This window comes from Aquarana catesbeiana, linkage group LG06 (genome assembly GCF_042186555.1).
Source record: "Aquarana catesbeiana isolate 2022-GZ linkage group LG06, ASM4218655v1, whole genome shotgun sequence".
NCBI classification, from domain to species: domain Eukaryota; kingdom Metazoa; phylum Chordata; class Amphibia; order Anura; family Ranidae; genus Aquarana; species Aquarana catesbeiana.
Window position 1 is genome coordinate 41,013,821 of NC_133329.1, and position 19,417 is coordinate 41,033,237.

The following is a 19,417-nucleotide window of genomic DNA, read 5'->3' on the forward strand; positions in this document are numbered from 1 at the left end:
GATGTCATAAGGGACGGGCCTCCAGTGACCCCGCCCCATGCCAACACAAGTAGTGGCACACCCAACATTAGAGTGGGAGAGAGCATTGAGTCAACACCGGAAGAACAGAGGGAGAAGACAGTGGTGAAGACCCAGGGAGCGAGAAGACTATTCTTATTCTGTATGTATGGACTTTGCACAGTGACACTCTTTATTTTTTTAATTTTTTTGCATGCTGATTGTAATTCTCTTATGTTCTTCTTTTATATAGTGGATGTGAAATCCTGCTCAGCTGCGGCAACTGTGACTGCAAATATGTGGGCAACAAATAGGTGAGATTACCATTGACCTGATCACACACGATGTATGGGGTCTATTTTCTGTGCACACACCATGCAGGATAGGGAGAAGTAGATAACATTGTTGAACAGTAATTCTCAGCCAGAACCAGATTTGGAAAATCTAGAGCTCAAGGCTACAAAGACTTAACAGGAAATTATCAGATGAAAATATTGCAGTAACTTTACAAGCCTGCATGAAGACATTTCTGATAAGTCATATATTATATTCGGCAATAATATGTTTCAGAAACGCCACCTTTTCTTAAAGCCATCCTTGAACTCCAGTCAGTGACTTTGCCTAGGATAAGTTGATGTCGTCAGTGTGCTGCAGGAGGAAGCATTTCCTCCATCTTCTCTCCCCCAGTAATCAGAATGCAATATTGTAAGTCACAAGGTGACAGCAGACAGAAACACTAGGTGACTCATTTAACAAGGGGAATGCACAGATAGGAGGCACACAATGGGAGAAAGACCCTTCACACCTAGACAGGATAGGCAAACATGATTACGCATAACAAGCAGGAGACCCCGGCATCAGGTTGTTTTGAGCCGATTGTAATCTTCTGTATTGAGTTTCTGAGTCTAGGAGGGGGTTAAAGCAGCCAAAGCTGTTTTGGGCTGTTGGTTCTTTACCCCCCAACAAAACAGAGGCCCCAAATCTGTATTTGGGTCCTCCGGTTCTCAGAATCTGTGTCTCAGGGAGACATGGACTTGAATCCAAAGTAAAACTACTCTAAAGGTCCTCCAGGTACACACCTCCCAAAGAATAGAGCCCCCTCAAACGCCAGGGCCCATAGTCAGTAAGGAAAAGGCCAACCACCCTGCAGTCCCCTGTCCCTGTTGGTTCTGTCACATGTTGACAAACTTATTTTGACGAGAAATGGTCGTTTTCCCTTTGGCCAAAGATTGGGGTAATTGCTCTTAAATTCATTAATGCAATTTGGGGCACTGCAATTTGAAGCTACCTAGAATAAGAGTGACCCTTTTAAAATAAACATGATTGCTCCCAGTTGCTTTAAAGTTATTCTAAAGGCTGGAGACTTTTACCTTTATGCATTCCATGCACGAAGGTAAGAACCTTCAGTATGCAGCTCCCCCCCCCCCCACCCCCCCCCCCCCCCAGTACTTATCTGAGCCTCATCTCGATCAAGTGATGTGCATGAGAGCAGCTGTTCTCCAGGCTCTTTCCCTTCTCGTTGGCTCAGACACAGCAGTGGGAGACATTGGCTCCCGCTGTTAATCGCAGCCATTGATGAGGAAGTGGGGGGGGGGGGGGGGGAACAGGGCTGAATCCCGCAGTGTCTTATGGACACACAGAGCAGGGCTCGGGAGCGAGCACACGTGCCCCCATAGCAAGTGGCTTCCTGTGGGGACACACTGCAGTGGGGGGGGAGCCATGAGCTCCAAAAAGAGGATTGGGGCTCCTCTGTGCAAAACCATTATACAAAGCAGGCAAGTATGTTCATGAAAATTATGTTTCTGATGTTTAACTATCTGCCACCCGCCCTCCATCAAATGATGGCAGGCAGTGCGGCTCTCGTTCTGGGACGCGTCCGCAGCTCTAACCAGGCGATTGGCTGTGTCCAATCACAGCCAGTCACATGTAAACACAGATGCCGGTAATCGGCTCTCCTTGCCTCACACTGAGTGTGGCGAGGAGAGCCGATCAGCGGCATCTCCACGCAGGGGGAAATCTAGGCATAAAAAAGGGGCGCTGATCATCAGTGCCCTGATTACAATATAGATCCAACAGTGTCACCCACCAGTGGTCACAAGTGCCACCAATCAGTGCCCATTAGCGATGCCAGTCAGTGCTGGCTATCAGTGCTGCCAATCAATGCTCATCAGTACTGCCTAGCCGTGCTGCATATCAGTGCCCATAAGTGCGGCATATTAGTGTGTCCATCAGTGCCACCTCATTAATGCCCACCAGTTCAGCCTATCAGTGCCGCCTTATGAGCGCACATCAGTGAAGGAGAAATATTACTTGGTTACAAAATTTACTGACAAACAAAGTAAAAAAAAAACCTTTTTTCACAATTTTTGTTTTAATAAAAACAGCAGTGATTTAATACCACCAAAATAAAGCTCTATTTGTGTGAAGAAAATAAAAAAATGTTTGGGTACAGTATAGCATGACCGCAATTGTCATTCAAAGTGTGACAGCGCTGAAATCTGAAAAATGGCCTGGGCAGGAAGGGGGTTAAGTGCCCTGTGTTGAAGTGGTTAAATGGTAATATTTCACCAATAATTCTTCTTTTTTTTTTTTTTTTTTTTTTTCTTCTATCTAGCCTGAAGAACAACTTGATCAAAAATCCATGCGCTCTAGGTGAGATTGTTATTCCTGATTGAGTGTATGAATGAAAATGTGATTGGTTACATGAAGAGCTCAATGTTTGATATACAGGTTCTTACTGTACTTGTAAGGATACAAAATAAGCACTTTGTGTTGAGGCTCCTCTCCATTGAGGTTTGTTTACCTGTACATACAATTGTAATAAAAAGCTTAATATTGTAGAAAAAGCTTTTTATAATGTTGACTAATTGTGAGACGAATTTCGTCAATTAAAAAATAGTACATTCATATTCATAATTGGTGTTTCATATATGATCAAAAAAAGATTCAAATATAGTTCGTTTGTTTCAAAGATACAGGCCATGTGGATTTCCTTTGTCTTGGCTTTTTAAGATGACCAATAAACCTCATGTGTCCTGAAGACTAGCTGTGTGGTGTAGAATGGATGTTCTGAGAGCAGGCAAGATGGAAAAGAACGTCTTCAAGGAGCTTTTTCCTTTTATAAACTCCCATACTGAATTCCGTGCCAAAAGAATACACACTCCCATAATCCCTCACAATATTACCTCCCCTTTTACAAGGGTGGGGGCAAGAGTAGATATATGAGCTCTCAACATCTGGTTCATCTTACAGACTTTCTATTCATAAGATGTAATGTGGGAGAGGGACAATCAGACTAAACATAGACTACTTAAAGAAATGCCTCTTTCAAACAGAATATCGGTTACATAGGAATAATTTAAAAAAAAAAAATGTATATAGCTTTTTTTTTTTTCCCCAGGGGGAACTTGGTGGAACTCAGTTCCACCACCTATGGCTCAGACCCTTTGGTGCCTGCTCACCACAATCACTTGTAAACAGATGTCTGGTTTCTGTTTACAAGTGACAGCTCTACACTCTAAGTTCCAGCACCTGTTTGAGAAAAAAAGCCCTGTGTGTGTATATATGTGTGTGTGTGTATATATATATATATATATATATATATATATATATATATATATATATATATATATATATATATATATATATATATATATATATATATATATATATATATATATATATATATATATATATATATATATATATATATATATATATATATATATATATATATATATATATATTTCATATTCCATCAAAATCCTGACGGGTTCTAGATATCTGAAGTCTCGGCTAATAAGTCACCATCTGGATGTTATTAACTCAATGTCTGCTATTCATACCATTATAGGTATACATACTATGTATAAAGCCAATTAATCTTTAGATATTAAGAATATAACATTCCCCTCTAAAATATGAATAATAATCATATTTTCAAAATTTTAATTCATTCATCACATTCTCTGACTTTGATCCAATAACTCCAAATGTATTTTCATTAACTGCGTTTGCAATACTAAAACCATTCTTCTAAGCTTACTTTGCAATAAATCATCTCCTTTCCTGATTTAATTTCTGATTCGATAATATAATTGTTTCATTCTAAACATTAAACATAACTGGAATATAATAAATAACATAATAATAAAAAGAATAACTATAGATGTGATAAAATATTTCCTGCTGCTGAGGTTATTGAAGATTTTCCCCAAATTGATACACTATTAGGCCCCTTTCACACTGGGGCGGTGGGGGCGTCAGCGGTAAAACAGCGCTATTTTTAGCGCTGTTTTTGCGGCTGTATTCTTACCATTGATGAGATCTCTTGCAAATTACCTTGTTCATGTTTAAACAATATTTCTGCATTCTGAAGTTCCTTAGCTAAAGCTATCAATAAACCTTTATCCTTATGAATTACATTTGCCCATTCTTCCCAAGGAAATTCTGAGATATATATCTGAGATATATTATATTGTGTGGAAAGAGCACTTATATTTTTCATAAGCATATTTGACAAATTTGTTCTAAACCCATTAATAATTATTGCTACAATGTCTCCTTCTATACAATACAAGCCTTGATTTAGGTTTTCTGTATTTGTACAAGAGAAATTTTAACCCTTTCTGTATCTGACATGATCTGAAAGCAAACCTTCTTCCTTTTTTATCTACACGAGTAATTAATTCATAGTTTCAACTTCTATTCTTGCTGAACATAATGTATGATTATAACAAGAATGAAAAATACTTTTGTCTTGATTAGGTAAACAGATAACTTTAGATTGAAATTGTAAACACAATGACAGATCTAATTGTTCTAATTCAGAATTTTCATTGTTAAATGCAAAATCTGTATACTGTTATTTTATAGTATAATTGTGTATTGCTGATAGTTAATCCCAAGACAGTGATTGGAACCAAAATTTGTTCTCGTCCTGCTATAGGTATCAAAGAACTATAACAAACATCCTGTTTGCATCCTGTCCATTTATTTACCCATAAATCTGTATGATTTATAGCAGATACATATTCTCTGGGTAAATTCTGTAAAATGCCAAGAGGAGTTATTCCACTCTGAAATGTTTGCGTAATTATTTTAAATTTTAGTGGAATATTCAGTCTGGATCTCTAAACATGCTCTGGCAATATGAGAATACTGTTCACTTGTCATTAAATGAAGAGTAATATTTTGAAGATGTAAAATAGATGGACCCATTATATTAGCTATTTTAATAACCATATTTTCTAAAAATTTCATTTAAATTTCTCTGTATTTTAATCCCGTTACTACCCACTAAACCAGCTGTTTCAAGATCAGACTCTAAAGTATTAATATCCATACTATTTGTTATACTCCCAATTCCTCCTAAAATACCTTCAACAATACCACACTTATTTCTGTTATGATTTCTACTATTCCAAACCAACTTTCAATACCCAATTCCATATTAACCAAATGTCCTTTACATTGTGGAAACCTTTGTAGAAATTTTCCATTCTGAAACATTAAAGTTCCACAATATAATGACAAACTTTCCCTCTCTAGTTCTGGATTGGAAATAGTTAATCTGAAATGGACTTGCAGAAACGCTTTTCTTACCAATACATGGAGTTTTCCCAAGAGACATTACTACAACACTTGCCTTCGCACATTTCCCTGGATAATTTCCTATTGATATGCAACATTCATATACACCAGTATCATTCAAAGATGCTCTAATTTGTTGAACAAATGTATTATTGATCCAATTTACACTACCAAAAATTCCTTTTATTAATTATAATAGTAGAACTGAAGAAAACTTCCCAAAAATTCACCGTTCCTTATCCAAGAATCTTGAGGTAAATTTCTGTTTTACATATCGCATGCAAACCATCTTTATCTTCAATAATTTTTAAAGATTGTAGGAAAATATAAATCTCTGGAATAATGATGTTGACCACAGAAATACTAACTTTAACCCTTATTTGAGCTAATTTTCTTGTTACTTTAAAATCCCATGTTCTTACAACGTTCCCTTTTTCATCTCCAATTATATTTAAATGTTTTGGATCTAATATTTTCACAAAACTTTTGTAATGGGTAATCATTTTCTGATAAAGTCATTTTCCAGACCTTATGTTATTAGTAACCTCTCCAGACCAAATTGTTGAATTATTACCTTTTACAAATACTGACCAGAAACTCCTTCCCAATATATTACATTAAAAATTCCGGTTCTGTTTAGTCTATAAGATCCCTGCATTTTAACAAAATTTGTTTTGGATTCTATTTTAACGTTGACCTCAACATTATTACTATGAATGAAATATAATGCCATACAGCAATCATATCCCTGTCCTACACATAGCCATACAATTCTTCAGCTGTATTGATATTAACATATCTAGAATGATTTCTGTCATTAGTATTAAAATCAATATCTTTATCACTCTTGTCCTCTGTATTAATATTAATGTCTTTATCACTTTTATCATCTATATTGATATCAGTGTCTAGATCTCTTTTGTCTCTGAATAATGTAATGACTTTGTGTAAATCTTCAATCCGGTTAACCACTGCATAGATGGAACAATTTGTGATATACTTTACCATAGATAAAATTGTCACTAGGGAAAAGATTAATCCTGTGATGATAAATCTTCTCTTTAACACTTTTCTTTTGTTGAACTGGACTTCTTTTCTTCTTTCTGGAATCCATGATTCCTCCAGGTTAAATTTTTATAATTCATTCCTGAAAAAATAAAAGCAGCATCATTAATCTCAGAATATTAAATTTGTTATACCCACCTTTTTTTATTTCTACATGCTTTTATCACTAAATTGAGAAGTCTTTGAACTAGTACCATTGTCCCCTGAACATCCAAGATGTCAAATGGACCTTGTCAATTACTTTGCCACTTTCTCCTGAAACTTTAGTTCTGCCCGTGATGTGCATCTCACCATCTCTGGGTGTGGCCTTACACGTGGCAACTATTTGATTACCATTTTTCTTTCTGTCTAGACTTGTGCTAACAGCATCTAATTTTTGTTTAAATAAACCTTTCTGTTCTTAATCGCTCATCTTGTACAAAAGATCATTTTGGTTTTAATAATAAAATAACAATGTTACAAGAATCGGGTGTGTGGATGTTACAGCAGTTCTCATACTGTATGTGTCTTGTGTATGCTGGAGTGAAGGTCTGTTGCAGCATCTGCTGGAGTGCATGGCTGCCCAAAAAACTGTTACAAGCATTCTACTCCCAAAAAAACAAACGAACCCCCTCCTTTTCTTATTCAGGCTGGTTTAAAAAGTTCCTTTTTTGTCTTCTAGTCCCACAGAGAACGCAGGCTTTCAATGAGTAGTATTCCCTCCCTCCTGGCTGGCTCGCCAATGTAATAAAAAGTTTAATATTGTAGAAAAAGCTTTTTATAATGACTGAGACGAATTTCGTTAATTATATCTGAGTCAGCTTATATCAAACTGTTTTTATTGTACACACAAACTTGGAACATACTTACAAAAATAGTACATTCATATTCATAATTAGTGTTTCGTATAAATCTCTTTTGATCAAAGATAGACAGGCCATGTGGATTTCCTTTTTGTCTTGGCTTTTTAAGATGACCGATAAACCTCATGTGTCCTGAAGACTAGCTGTGTGCTGTAGAATGTATGTTCTGAGAGCAGGCAAGATGGAAAAGAACGTCTTCAAGGAGCTTTTTCCTTAAACTCCCATACTGTGTTCTGCGCCGGAAGAATACACACTCCCAATATTACCTCCCCTTTTACAAGGGTGGGGGCAAGAGTAGATATATGAGCTCTCAACATCTGGTTCATCTTACAGACTTTTTTTTTTATATTCATAAGACAAAATGTGGGAGAGGGGCAATCAGACTAAACATAGACTACTTGAAGAAATGCCTCTTTCAAACAGAATATCGGTTACATAGGAATTCTCTCATCTCGATGAGCACAGGAAATAAACATAGCACATTACCATGATTATATATTGCACAGTGCAATTTGACTTGCACAGAATTGCATGACAAAGGCGTTGTTTTCAATGGTGCCCGTTCACCCCAATGCAACTCAGCATGGCGTACTTTGGAAGAGCTTCCTGTACTACATTAGATTTATAGGTGTCCTTCGCACTGGTGGATATCTATAATAAAGTGCTATGTGAATATAATAACCATAATATAATAGAAATAAGAAAAATTAGGAATAAATATTGCTGCAAAATGAGGGTGTTCACACCAACACTTAATAGTAATATTAAAGATATATATTTCGCGCAATATTAATAGTAGATGTGTGCCGAGGTGGGTGATGGTTGCTGCAGCTAATTAATACTGGGATCTATGATCTCTACTTCTATTATGAAGCAATCCCTGCTATTAGCTGGTGAAATGACACTGATAAATTTAGACGTGAAAATTTACAAATGAATCAACAGTAGTAAACCATAATACTATACTATTGACGTGCATGACTGTGGATAAATATCTGTGAATAAAATTAATGATTTTAGGAGATTAATTTTAATTTGTTAATTAATTTGCAATTGATTATAAATAATACCATAAAATAATATTCATTCAATAGTGACCATATAAATCAATAATAGTCCTCTTCTGTGCTATAATAAAGTGCAAGTGCTCAAAACAAGGTATGGTATGTGAAGGGTTAATATAGCATATGGAGAGTCTATAAATAATTCTTCTAGTGAATCTTGATATAAGTGATGTGATGAATATGTTTCCTTCTGCTGCTGGTGTCTCCTAGTATGGTCTCACAGAACCCTCACCTTCAGTCTGTGATATTCAGTGGTGTGACTTTAAGATGTGGGAGTGATCTCTGGGAGCTTTTCCTTCTTTGCTTATTTTTTCTCCATCATTATCTTTATGTTCCGCTCTGGTAAACTCAGCAAGGGGGAGATAAAATAGAAAAGAGGCTCCACTAGTGTATTAAAGTTTTCAAATTGTAAAGGGGGATGTTTATTAAGTAGTGCTCTTACATTTAAAATGTTAAAAACAGGCAAAGTATTGCATAAAACGAACTGGCGTTCTCAGCGCCCTCTCACTTGTGCTGTGTGTGTGTGTGTGTGTGTATCGCTCCAGCCAATCCCTACACGTTACGACACCGTCACAGTCCCCAGATGAAGACACGTGACGGTGTCGTAACGCTTGGCTGGAGCGATACACACATCTGAAGCACAAGTGAGAGGGCGCTGAGAACACCAGTTCGTTTTATGCAATACTTTGCCTGTTTTTAACATTTTAAATGTAAGAGCACTACTTAATAAACATCCCCCTTTACAATTTGAAAACTTTAATAAAATAGAAAAGAGGCTCCACTAGTGTATCTCCCCCTTGCTGAGTTTACCAGAGCGGAACAACATAAAGATAATGATGGAGAAAAAAATAAGCAAAGGAAAAGCTCCCAGAGATCACTCCCACATCTTAAAGTCACACCACTGAATATCACAGACTGAAGGTGAGGGTTCTGTGAGACCATACTAGGAGACACCAGCAGCAGAAGGAAACATATTCATCACATCACTTATATCAAGATTCACTAGAAGAATTATTTATAGACTCTCCATATGCTATATTAACCCTTCACATACCATACCTTGTTTTGAGCACTTGCACTTTATTATAGCACAGAAGAGGACTATTATTAATTTATATGGTCACTATTGAATGAATATTATTTTATGGTATTTATAATCAATTGCAAATTAATTAACAAATTAAAATTAATCTCCTAAAATCATTAATTTTATTCAGATCTTTATCCACAGTCATGCACTTTATTCACGTTGTTCAGGCACGTCAATAGTATAGTATTATGGTTTACTACTGTTGATTGATTTGTAATTTTTCACGTCTAAATTTATCAGTGTCATTTCACCAGCTAATAGCAGCGATTGCTTCATAATAGAAGTAGAGATCATAGATCCCAGTATTAGCTGCAGCAACCATCACCCACCTCGGCACACATCTACTATTAATATTGCGCGAAATATATATCTTTAATATTCCTGTACTACATTGGTGTGATTCCAGCACCATTTTTAGCCTTAAAGAATATGCAAACATCCAAGTTGTACAACATAATCACACTGGAAATTGTTGGATTGCAGCAGTGTGAATGTAGCCTTAAAGTGTTGCTAAACCCAGGAACCTGCATTCACTATATCTGGTCCCCCACAGAACATGGAAATGCAATTATTTTAGTAAATATAAACTGCTAAATACCTTTTCTCATCAGAAGTATATAGCAGCCTTGTGACTTCTATCAGTGTCTGGCTAAAGCTTTTCATTCTCCCCTGATTGTCCTATGAGGTTGCAGGACCCCTGACCCTGTCTGGACAGTGCTGATCACATGCACTCTCCCAAGAGAAAACCTCTAGCAATACACAAAAAAACTGAGCATGTGCAGAGCGCCCACACGGCTCTGTGCTCTCAGGAGATGGATTAGAGACAGGGAGGATCAGAGGACCGGCTCAAACTGTTTGTTTTTTTTTTTTGTTTTTTTTTCACAATGCAGGATGATTAACCCCTTAGGTTCCACAGTGAGTATAACAAGCCTGCTTTACTGCATATACAGACTGATTTTACTGGTGTGGGTTTAGTAACACTTTAAAGTAGTTCTGAAGGCAGAAGGGCCCATCTTGATACAGCAATGTTGCACAAGAGGCTCAGCTGTCCTGGACTCTCTCTCCTCATTGGCTGAGACAGAAGCAGGCATCATTGACTCCCACTGCTGTCAAAGTCAGTGAGCCAATGAGGAAAGAGTGGGCTGGGCTGAGCCATGGCTCCATGTCTGAATGGACGCACAGAGCAGTGGCTCGGCTTGTGTGCCCCCTAATGCTTGCTCTGGGGGGCACCCTGCAGGAGGGAGGAGCCATAAACGCCAGTGAGGGCCCCAGAGAAGAGGGGGACCTGGGCTGCTCTCTGCAAAACCAACTGCAGAGGAGGTAAGTAGAACATGTTTGTAATTTTTAAACAAAAAACAAACGTAATGTTGTAGTGTATGAAGGTTGAAGCCCAAATCCAACATTCTGGGTTGTACATAATTCCATTTACCTGGAGGGGAGACAGAGATTGACTTCTTTCACTGTCCAGTCACAGGCTGGGGATAGATCCAGGATGACTTGGGCTCAGAGGAAGTGGGAGGAATGATGATGGCCATCAGACTGAGGAGGACATCTAGCAGCAGAAAGGCACGAAGGGGGAAATATCTGTATTGATGCTGAATATTACAGCCAACACTGGTTTTATTTGTATATTTTATTGGACTAGTCAATATGAGGTTTATGGCTAGAGTTCTGCTTTAATAATTACAGACGTGGAAGTTATTAAAGCTGACTTCACCATGTGTGCCTAACAATCAATTTTTTATCAACATTTATATTGGTAGAAACATGACTTTTGCTGTTTGTTTAAACTACATGTGTTTTTTCCGATCCTGTGTTCCCCCGCTGTAGAGGATTTAAAATACTGGACCATAGATGAAAATGGCGGTGATAAATGGAAGGTTGAAGATTTGCCTGGAGGTGAAGGAGAGCTTTTTCCAAATCCATCTGTCACAAAATACTTTGTAACCTCTAACCAGTAAGGCCAGTTTTCCTTCATTAATGTCATTAACAAAAATGTTGTAAACTGTTTTTTTAGATTTTCATTTTATACTTCTAATGGCACATGGGATGGTTGAACTCTGGGGGGGAAAAAAATCCATTGAATACATCTCTGCGCTTGGTTCCTAATGGCCTGTTTGAGTTGGCAACTGTCTACTACACTGAAATTCCAACAAGTGTCAACCCTGCCCAGTTATCCTTTGCTGGACTACATAAAGCCTCTCCCTCCATCTCCAGCACATAAGGGGGAGATTTTACTTGCTAAATCATAAACAATACCAGTATTCTCTTCCGAATAGCCCCAAAAGAAACATCAACCTACTCCAAGTCTCCTGCAGTTTTGAAAGTCACATATTCTAGGTAGTGGGATTGGATTCTAGAGATGCTTATATAATAAAGATACACTATATTACCAAAATGATTGGGACACCTGCCTTTACACGACCATGAGGCATCCCAATCTTGGTCCTTAGGGTTCAATATTGAGTTGGCCCACCCTTTGCTGCTATAACAGCTTCAACTCTTCTGGGAAGGCTGTCCACAAGGTTTAGGAGTGTGTCTATGGGAATGTTTGACCATTCTTCCAGAAGCACATTTGTGAGGTCAGGCACTGATGTTGGGCTAGAAGTCCTGGCTCGCAGTCTCTGCTCTAATTCATCCCAAAGGTGTTCTATTGGGTTCCTCCACCTCAAACTCACTCATCCATGTCTCTATGGACCTTGTCTTGTGCACAGTCATGTTGGAACAGGAAGGGGCCATCCCCAAACTGTTCCCACAAAGTTGGAAGCATGACATTGTCCAAAATTTCTTGGTATGCTGACGCCATAAGAGTTCCCTTCACTGGAACTAATGGACCAAGCCCAAACCCTGCGCCCCCCCCCACCACCAAATGATTTGGACCAGTGCACAAAGCCAGGTCCACAAAGACATGGATGAACGAGTTTGGGGTGGAGAAACTTGACTGGCCTGCATTGCTTCCAAAATGAGGGGGGGGGGGGTGGGGGTGTGTTAATGCCTTTAGTCCACCTTTCTGACCACGTTTTATGTTCACCAAAAATTGTACTATGAATTGGTCACATTCCGAAGCTTCAATCATGGGGTACTTCTGCCCATAGCATCCTGTATTTTTATTTAAATTGCATGGATCACCCACACAGCTACCTTATCCACTCAGACAAGGCACACAAACATGTGAAGGAGGATCACCAGTCCCATCTGCTGCCATGAAAAAGGACTTGGAGTTCCTAATGGAGCACATGTCCAGCATTTACTTCTCCAGACCCGTAAATGAAGGTACATAATTCCTGGGGGAGTAGTGTGCATGAGGACCTGAGGCTGGGAAATAATCTGCAGAGACTTAAGCATGGCACCCACAATCCACTGATCGCAGTTGCAATGCTTTGCCAATGCAAACAATAATGCGCTTTTGTTAAAAAAAGTGGGGGTATGCATTTAAATCTTTTGATCTACTGGTAGTCCAAGTTATCAGTCAACAACTAGGACATTTCCCTGATGGATTTGGGGGAGTGCAACCAGGTGTGATAAGGATATGGTTTTGGTAGAAGGTTTTGCAATGTATATAGATCATGTTGTATAATTTTCTTGAGGTCCTAAATATGGAATAAAAAAAATTAAAAGTCTTTTTTGATCTTTGCAGACCCTGCAAGAAGTCCCAGATTATTGACCTACTGAAAGAGGGGTTCAGTGTTGAGATTTTGGACAAAGCTCAACCAGCCATTATCGTCACAGACTGGTAAGTGTAATTTATAAGCTGATCCCAATCTACGGAATATCTCACATGTGATTGGTGGAGGGAGAGTTGTAGGATGAATCTTGTATCTGTGCAGAGCAAATGTGAATTGCGATTCAGCTTGTTCAGTTTAAGCTTTGACAATAAAACCTGGAATCTGATTGCTTCGTATGTAGAGCTGCTCCAGATTTTGCACTCTCCGGTTTTAGTAAATCTCCTCTCCTGTATGTCCTGATTAAGGTTCTCCCTTTTTCTCCAACATAAGAGGTAGATGTTTTAGAGGTCACAGAGATAGCTGGGTAAGAGTCAGTATATTTAACAGACCAGAGGGCAAAAAAGGAAGTTCTTAGTTTACATACACTTTTTATGGTGATTGTAAAGGTTTGTTAGTTTTTTTTTTTTTTTTTTTTTTTTTTTTTTTTATATAACAAACATGTTGCACTTGCCGCCTCTGTGCAAGGGTTTTGCACAGATCAGCCCGATCGTCCTCTTCTGGGTGGGGTGCCCTGGCGGTGCTCCTGGCCCCTCTTCATCTGATGCCCCCACAGAGAGCCGCTTTCCATGGGGGCACTCCTGAGTCCTGCTGCTGCGTCCATTGACAGACAGCAGAACTCGGCCCCGTCACTGGATTTGATGGCAGCGGGAGCCAATGGCTCCTGCTGCAATCAATCTGTCCAATGAGGACCCAAGACAGCGGCTGGAGCCACTGGGCTCATGCTCGTCGCTGGAATGAACTGCCTCAGGTAATAAACGGGGGGGGGGGGGGGGGGGTGGCGTGACTGCTATAGTGTCTTAAATTGCCGACCTAGAGCTATGGCGATTTGCGCAGTCATGCCAACCTGCCACAGTAACTGCGGCAGCTGGTCGGCTAGCGGTTAAACCATTAGGCCCCTTTCACACCAACAGAGCGATTGGGTCCGCCTGTCCGTTTTTCAGGCGGACCCGATTGGACCACCCATTGATCTCTATGGGGCGGCGGATGTCAGCAGACATGTGTCCACTGGCATCTGAGCCGATGCGGGGCGATAAACAGATGGCGGATCGGAGGGAAACGGACATGCAGTCCGTTTTCATTCGACCGTCCCATAGAGGAGACACAGACCTGTCATCCACCTGCTCAGCAGACAATCTGCTACATCTGAAAGGGGCCTAAGATTTAAAGTGGTTGTAAAGGCATTCAATACATATTGATAAAAAACCTGTGTGCAGCAGCCCCCCAAATACTTACCTGAGCCCCATCTCGGTCCAGAGATGTTGTGAGAGACCCGGCTGTTCGGTGCTCTTTCCTGATTAACTGAGACACACAGCAAAGTGCCATTGGCTCCCGCTGCTGTCAGTCAGTGAGCCAATGAGGGGAGAGAGAGGACAGGGTCTCGGGTGCCCCCATAGCAAGCTGCTTGGACAAGAGGATCCGGACTGCTCTGTGCAAAACCACTGCAACAGAGCAGGTAAGTAGAACATGTTTTATCCTAACCACTTACGGACCACCGCACACCGATATACTTCCTAAGTTTGAAGAGGAATATCTTTGTTTATGGCAGCAGCTAGCTGCCATAACCCTGGTATCCTTTTCTTCGGCCGGCAGTCCACTTTCAGATAATAGTGGTCTCTGCTTCGGATTCGCCGCAAGATCACTTTTATCGGCCCTCCCTCCGCCACGGCGATTGGATCTTCTCCTTTGCTGGGTATGGAGACGAGTGAGGGGAAGATGGCCCCCACCCATCTCCATAACATTGCAGGGCAATGGTATGGAGATAATATGGTAGTAGCAAGAAATATGCAGCTAAATTTATAAAAAAAAAAAATTACTATTTTGGGCTAGTTGTCTTTTTTGAGAAAAAAAATCAAGAGAAATCATTACCATTTACCACCAAATAAAAGTCCAATATGTCCTGAAACAAAAAATGCAGTATAATCCACCTGGATGCACAAAGTTGTGATATTTACAGTTTTACTAACACATATCAAAGTTGTAAAATTGTGCTTAGGCATTTAGATTTGTTTTACCCTTAGGTGGGAAGGAAGGGGTTAAAAGTTTGATAAAATATCATAGCTAAGCTGTAGTCTCCTTATATAACTCAAAGTTGTGGTAACGCCCTATGAAACTTTCTTCCCCTCAGGTATGCGGCTAGGAAGGACTGTGGCTGCCAGTATGAGTTGTTGGTCCGACTGCTTTCTGCAGACAAGAAAACCTTACAGGAGTTTCACCCACAGCCCGTGACCCTACCACAACATTCTGATGGCCAATGGCATTATGTAATGTTCCAATTGCAATTCCTCACAGATCCTTCCATAATGTTGCTTTACGTAAAGAGTTGCTGATGACATTTGACACATCAATATGTGTAAAATCTGACGTTTGAACAGATTCTGATATTTTGACACCACTCATAGCAACCCTTTCCTCCATTGCAGCACTCAGTCTCTTTGGTGTCAACACTTTTGGGAGGGCTGGATGCCTGTGTCCCCCCCCCCCCCCCCCCCCCACAGTACTATATTTTGACCCCTGACACTCAAACGGGGTAACTCTGACATAGAATGTTCTAGATGAGCTGCAATCTTCCACACAAGTCCTGACAACTTTGTATCATTTGGGAACAGCAGAGGTATTTATTACCTGAAGGAGATAAAACACTCACAGGAACCAGTAGGTAGAAAGGCTCTTCTGTGTAGTAGAAGTCACTGAGTCCCAGTGGTGTCCAGGAGACATCCAGTAGTGTCCGGTGGGTTCTGTCCATGTATGGTATTCTCTGTGTCAGACAACAGTGCTGATGGAAGATCTGGGGCCAGCCAGCAAGGGAGAATCGTGGAACGCGGGACCCAGAAGTGACATTAGCAGTGGGTGGGACATGTTTCGGAGCGGCCTATTGCCTGGCATGAAGGAGCAGCCAATAGGCTGCTCCGAAAGGTGTTCCGCCCCCACTTCTGGGTCCCATGTTCCACGCTGGTTCTCACAGTGGCAACTGCTCTTCCAGTTTCCATGGTTCTTCCTTGCTGGCTGGCTCTGAATCCTCAGTACTGCCACCTGACACAGATATCGTACATGGACAAAACCTACTGGACACTCGTTGGATGTCTCTTGGACACCGCTGGGACTCGGTGACTTCTATTACACAGATGAGCCTTTCTACCTATTGGTTCCTGTGAGTTTTATCTCCTTGAGGCAATAAATACTTTAGAAGCACCTTCCGCTGTTCCAACCCCCCCCAGTCTGAAAGTCTGAAGCAGTGCTTTAATTAGTTCCCCGTTTCTTACTTTTCTAACTTTATATAATTTCCTATTAATTTTAACCCTTTTCTACATTCTACAATTGTTTGTGTAGCAACCCTTAATTCAATTTAAGACTTTTCTCTACTTTCTCTTCCCATTTAGGTAACACACACATTCAGTAACTATGGACCAGGAGTGCGCTATATCTCTTTTCAGCATGGTGGGAAGGACACTTTGAACTGGGCCGGCTGGTATGGAGTGCGAGTCACCAACAGCAGCGTCTCTATAGACATTTAGGGTCCAACTGCGTGAATGTGACATGTTTTCATTTCCTCTTCTAGTGTCGAAGGGCACTGCTAACCTGATTTTTCTATTTTTATAATACGATGCAGTCTAAGAATTGTAATTCAAAGCAGTGGAAATATGAAACATTACTGTCATTGTTCTGATACTACAGTCCCAGAGTGTCAATAAAGCATGACTCTCATCCTCAGACTTATTTATTCTACAAATAAATCTAATGGGCAATATATTATGCTTATTCAACAACCAGCTGATGTGAAGCTCTGAAAACTGTAGTACCTACAGTCACTAAGCCCACTCTATGTTGAGGGGCATGTAAACATGCATCCATTTATTATAAAGGGGCTGCCAATGCATGACAACAACCCAAAAAAGCTCTTGTCCCTTCTTTTTAATAGCAACACAGTACTACAAATGAATGGCTCGGTACCTGCATTGTCATGCATTGCTGGAACGCTTGGTAAAATGATTTACAGTGCACCATTCTGAATTTAGGAAGAGCACAGTGGCTACTACTCTGCTTCATGCAGATAGCCATCACCCCAAGTCTCTGATACGTGGCATCCCAGTGGGCCAGTTTCAGAGAATTAGGCGCAATTGTTCAAACGAATTAGATTATAGACAGAAGGCCAAAGAAATGTATCAGATTCAGAGAGAGAGGCTACTCACATCGTAACCTAAGAGATAAAAAGAGAGCCAGTATTAAATGTAGAGAACTAAGCAAGCCCCATAGTACACAAGAAGCAGCAACGGAGGGTCCTGTTAGAATTATCACGAAATTTGGTACACAGTGGAAACACCTGAGCAAGATAATGAACACTGGCATGTTCTAACACGATCTAAGGACATTAGAGAGATAGATGGATAGATATATATCTATCTATGTCAGATCATGACCCTATCTTGTGGCTAAACGTGCGAGTAATCTCAATGATACTCTGGTTAAATCAGAATTTACCAAAACCACAAATAGGAACTGGCTAACAAATCTACCACAACTTAGAGCAGGAGCCTCAAACTGGCGGTCCTCCAGCTGTTGTGAAACTACAAGTCCCATGAGGCATTACAAGGCTGACAGTTACAAGCATGACTACCATAGGCAGAGGTATGATGGGACTTGTAGTTTTGCAACAGCTGGAGGGCCGCCACTTTGAGACCCCTGACTTAGAGGGATGTTTAGATGTGGACATTGTGGTATCTGCAGATATGTGGAGTGCTTAGATGTCTTCACTGACTCTGATGGTGTTAATAAATACAAGATTAAACAATTTATTAACTGCGTCACCACTAGAGTGCTCTATATCTTGCAATGTCCCTGTGGGTAAGACAAAAATCCAATTGTGCGTTAGGATCGCTGAACACGTCAAGAGCATTAACCGAAGGGAGGACAATCCTATCGGACAACACTTTGCAATACATCATGGTGCGTGCACGAAAGGCCTTAAGGTGAAGGCCTTTTTTGCCCTGAATCTATCGACCAGAAGAGGGGATTTGTATACAATCCTGAGAAGAGAAGGCCTGGATATTCAGGCTAGGAAGCATGACCCCTAAGGGGTTGAATAAGGAATTGAGCCTCAAAGTGTTCTTGGGGAAAAATAATAAACTAATATCTATGTCCCCTGAATCACTGCATCAAAGTCAATCCCTTTATTAAGTAAGCTAGGCTCTGATTAGGAATGAGGTTCGAGTCGGACTCATGTTCGACTCAAACATCGGCAGTTCGCTGAACAGCGAACAATTTGGGGTGTTCGTGGCAAATTCGAAAGCTGCGGAACACCCTTTAACAGTCTGTGGGAGAAATCAAAAGTGCTAATTTTAAAGGCTTATATGCATGGTATTGTCATAAAAAGTGTTTGGGGACCTGGGTCCTGCCCAAGGGAACATGGATCAATGCAAAAAAAAAGTTTTAAAAATGGCTGTTTTTTTCGGGAGCAGTGATTTTTAATAATGCTCAAAGTGAAACAAAAGTGTAATATTCCTTTAAATTTCATACCTGGGGGGTGTCTATAGTATGCCTGTAAAGGGGCGCATGTTTCCTGTGTTTAGAACAGTCTGACAGCAAAATGACATTTCAAAGAAAAAAAAAGTCATTTAAAACTACTCGCGGCTATTAATGAATTGCTGGTCCGACAATACACATGTTCATTGATAAAAAGGTCTGGTATGGATTTTAAGGGGAACCCAGTGCCAAAAGAAAAAAAATGATGTTCCATAACAGGTAACCCCACTCCCCTCTGACGTCACAGGGAAGTCCCTGTGCATCAGAGAGGGGCGGGGTCACCGGGTGGCCTCGCCCTCCGTTATTTAGGAACTGTCAGAAGACGAGAAGCATCACACAGAGGGAGCCTCCCATCATGGTGGAATGCGGAGCGGCCCGAGAAGAAGGAAAGACACCGTGGAGGAAGATGCTGGACGAGAACACCGGAGGAAGAACCAGAAGACTAAGAAGATGGAGGAAGAAACCAAAGGAAGATATAAGAAAGAAGCATTTAAATAAAGGAATTGTCAAAAACTGTCTCTTGTC

General features: G+C 40.3%; 1 protein-coding gene across 1 annotated transcript; it reads left to right on the forward strand.

Annotated features, from left to right (window-relative positions):
- The first annotated feature begins 53 nt into the window (after positions 1–53).
- LOC141148350 (F-box only protein 6-like) lies at positions 54–17,039 on the forward strand. Its single transcript, XM_073635741.1, has 7 exons — positions 54–160; positions 251–311; positions 2,612–2,649; positions 11,481–11,607; positions 13,288–13,383; positions 15,501–15,636; positions 16,753–17,039. The coding sequence occupies exons 2-7, from the start codon at positions 295–297 to the stop codon at positions 16,885–16,887; spliced, it is 549 nt and encodes a 182-aa protein (XP_073491842.1). The 5' UTR covers positions 54–160; positions 251–294; the 3' UTR covers positions 16,888–17,039.
- Positions 17,040–19,417: the final 2,378 nt, after the last annotated feature.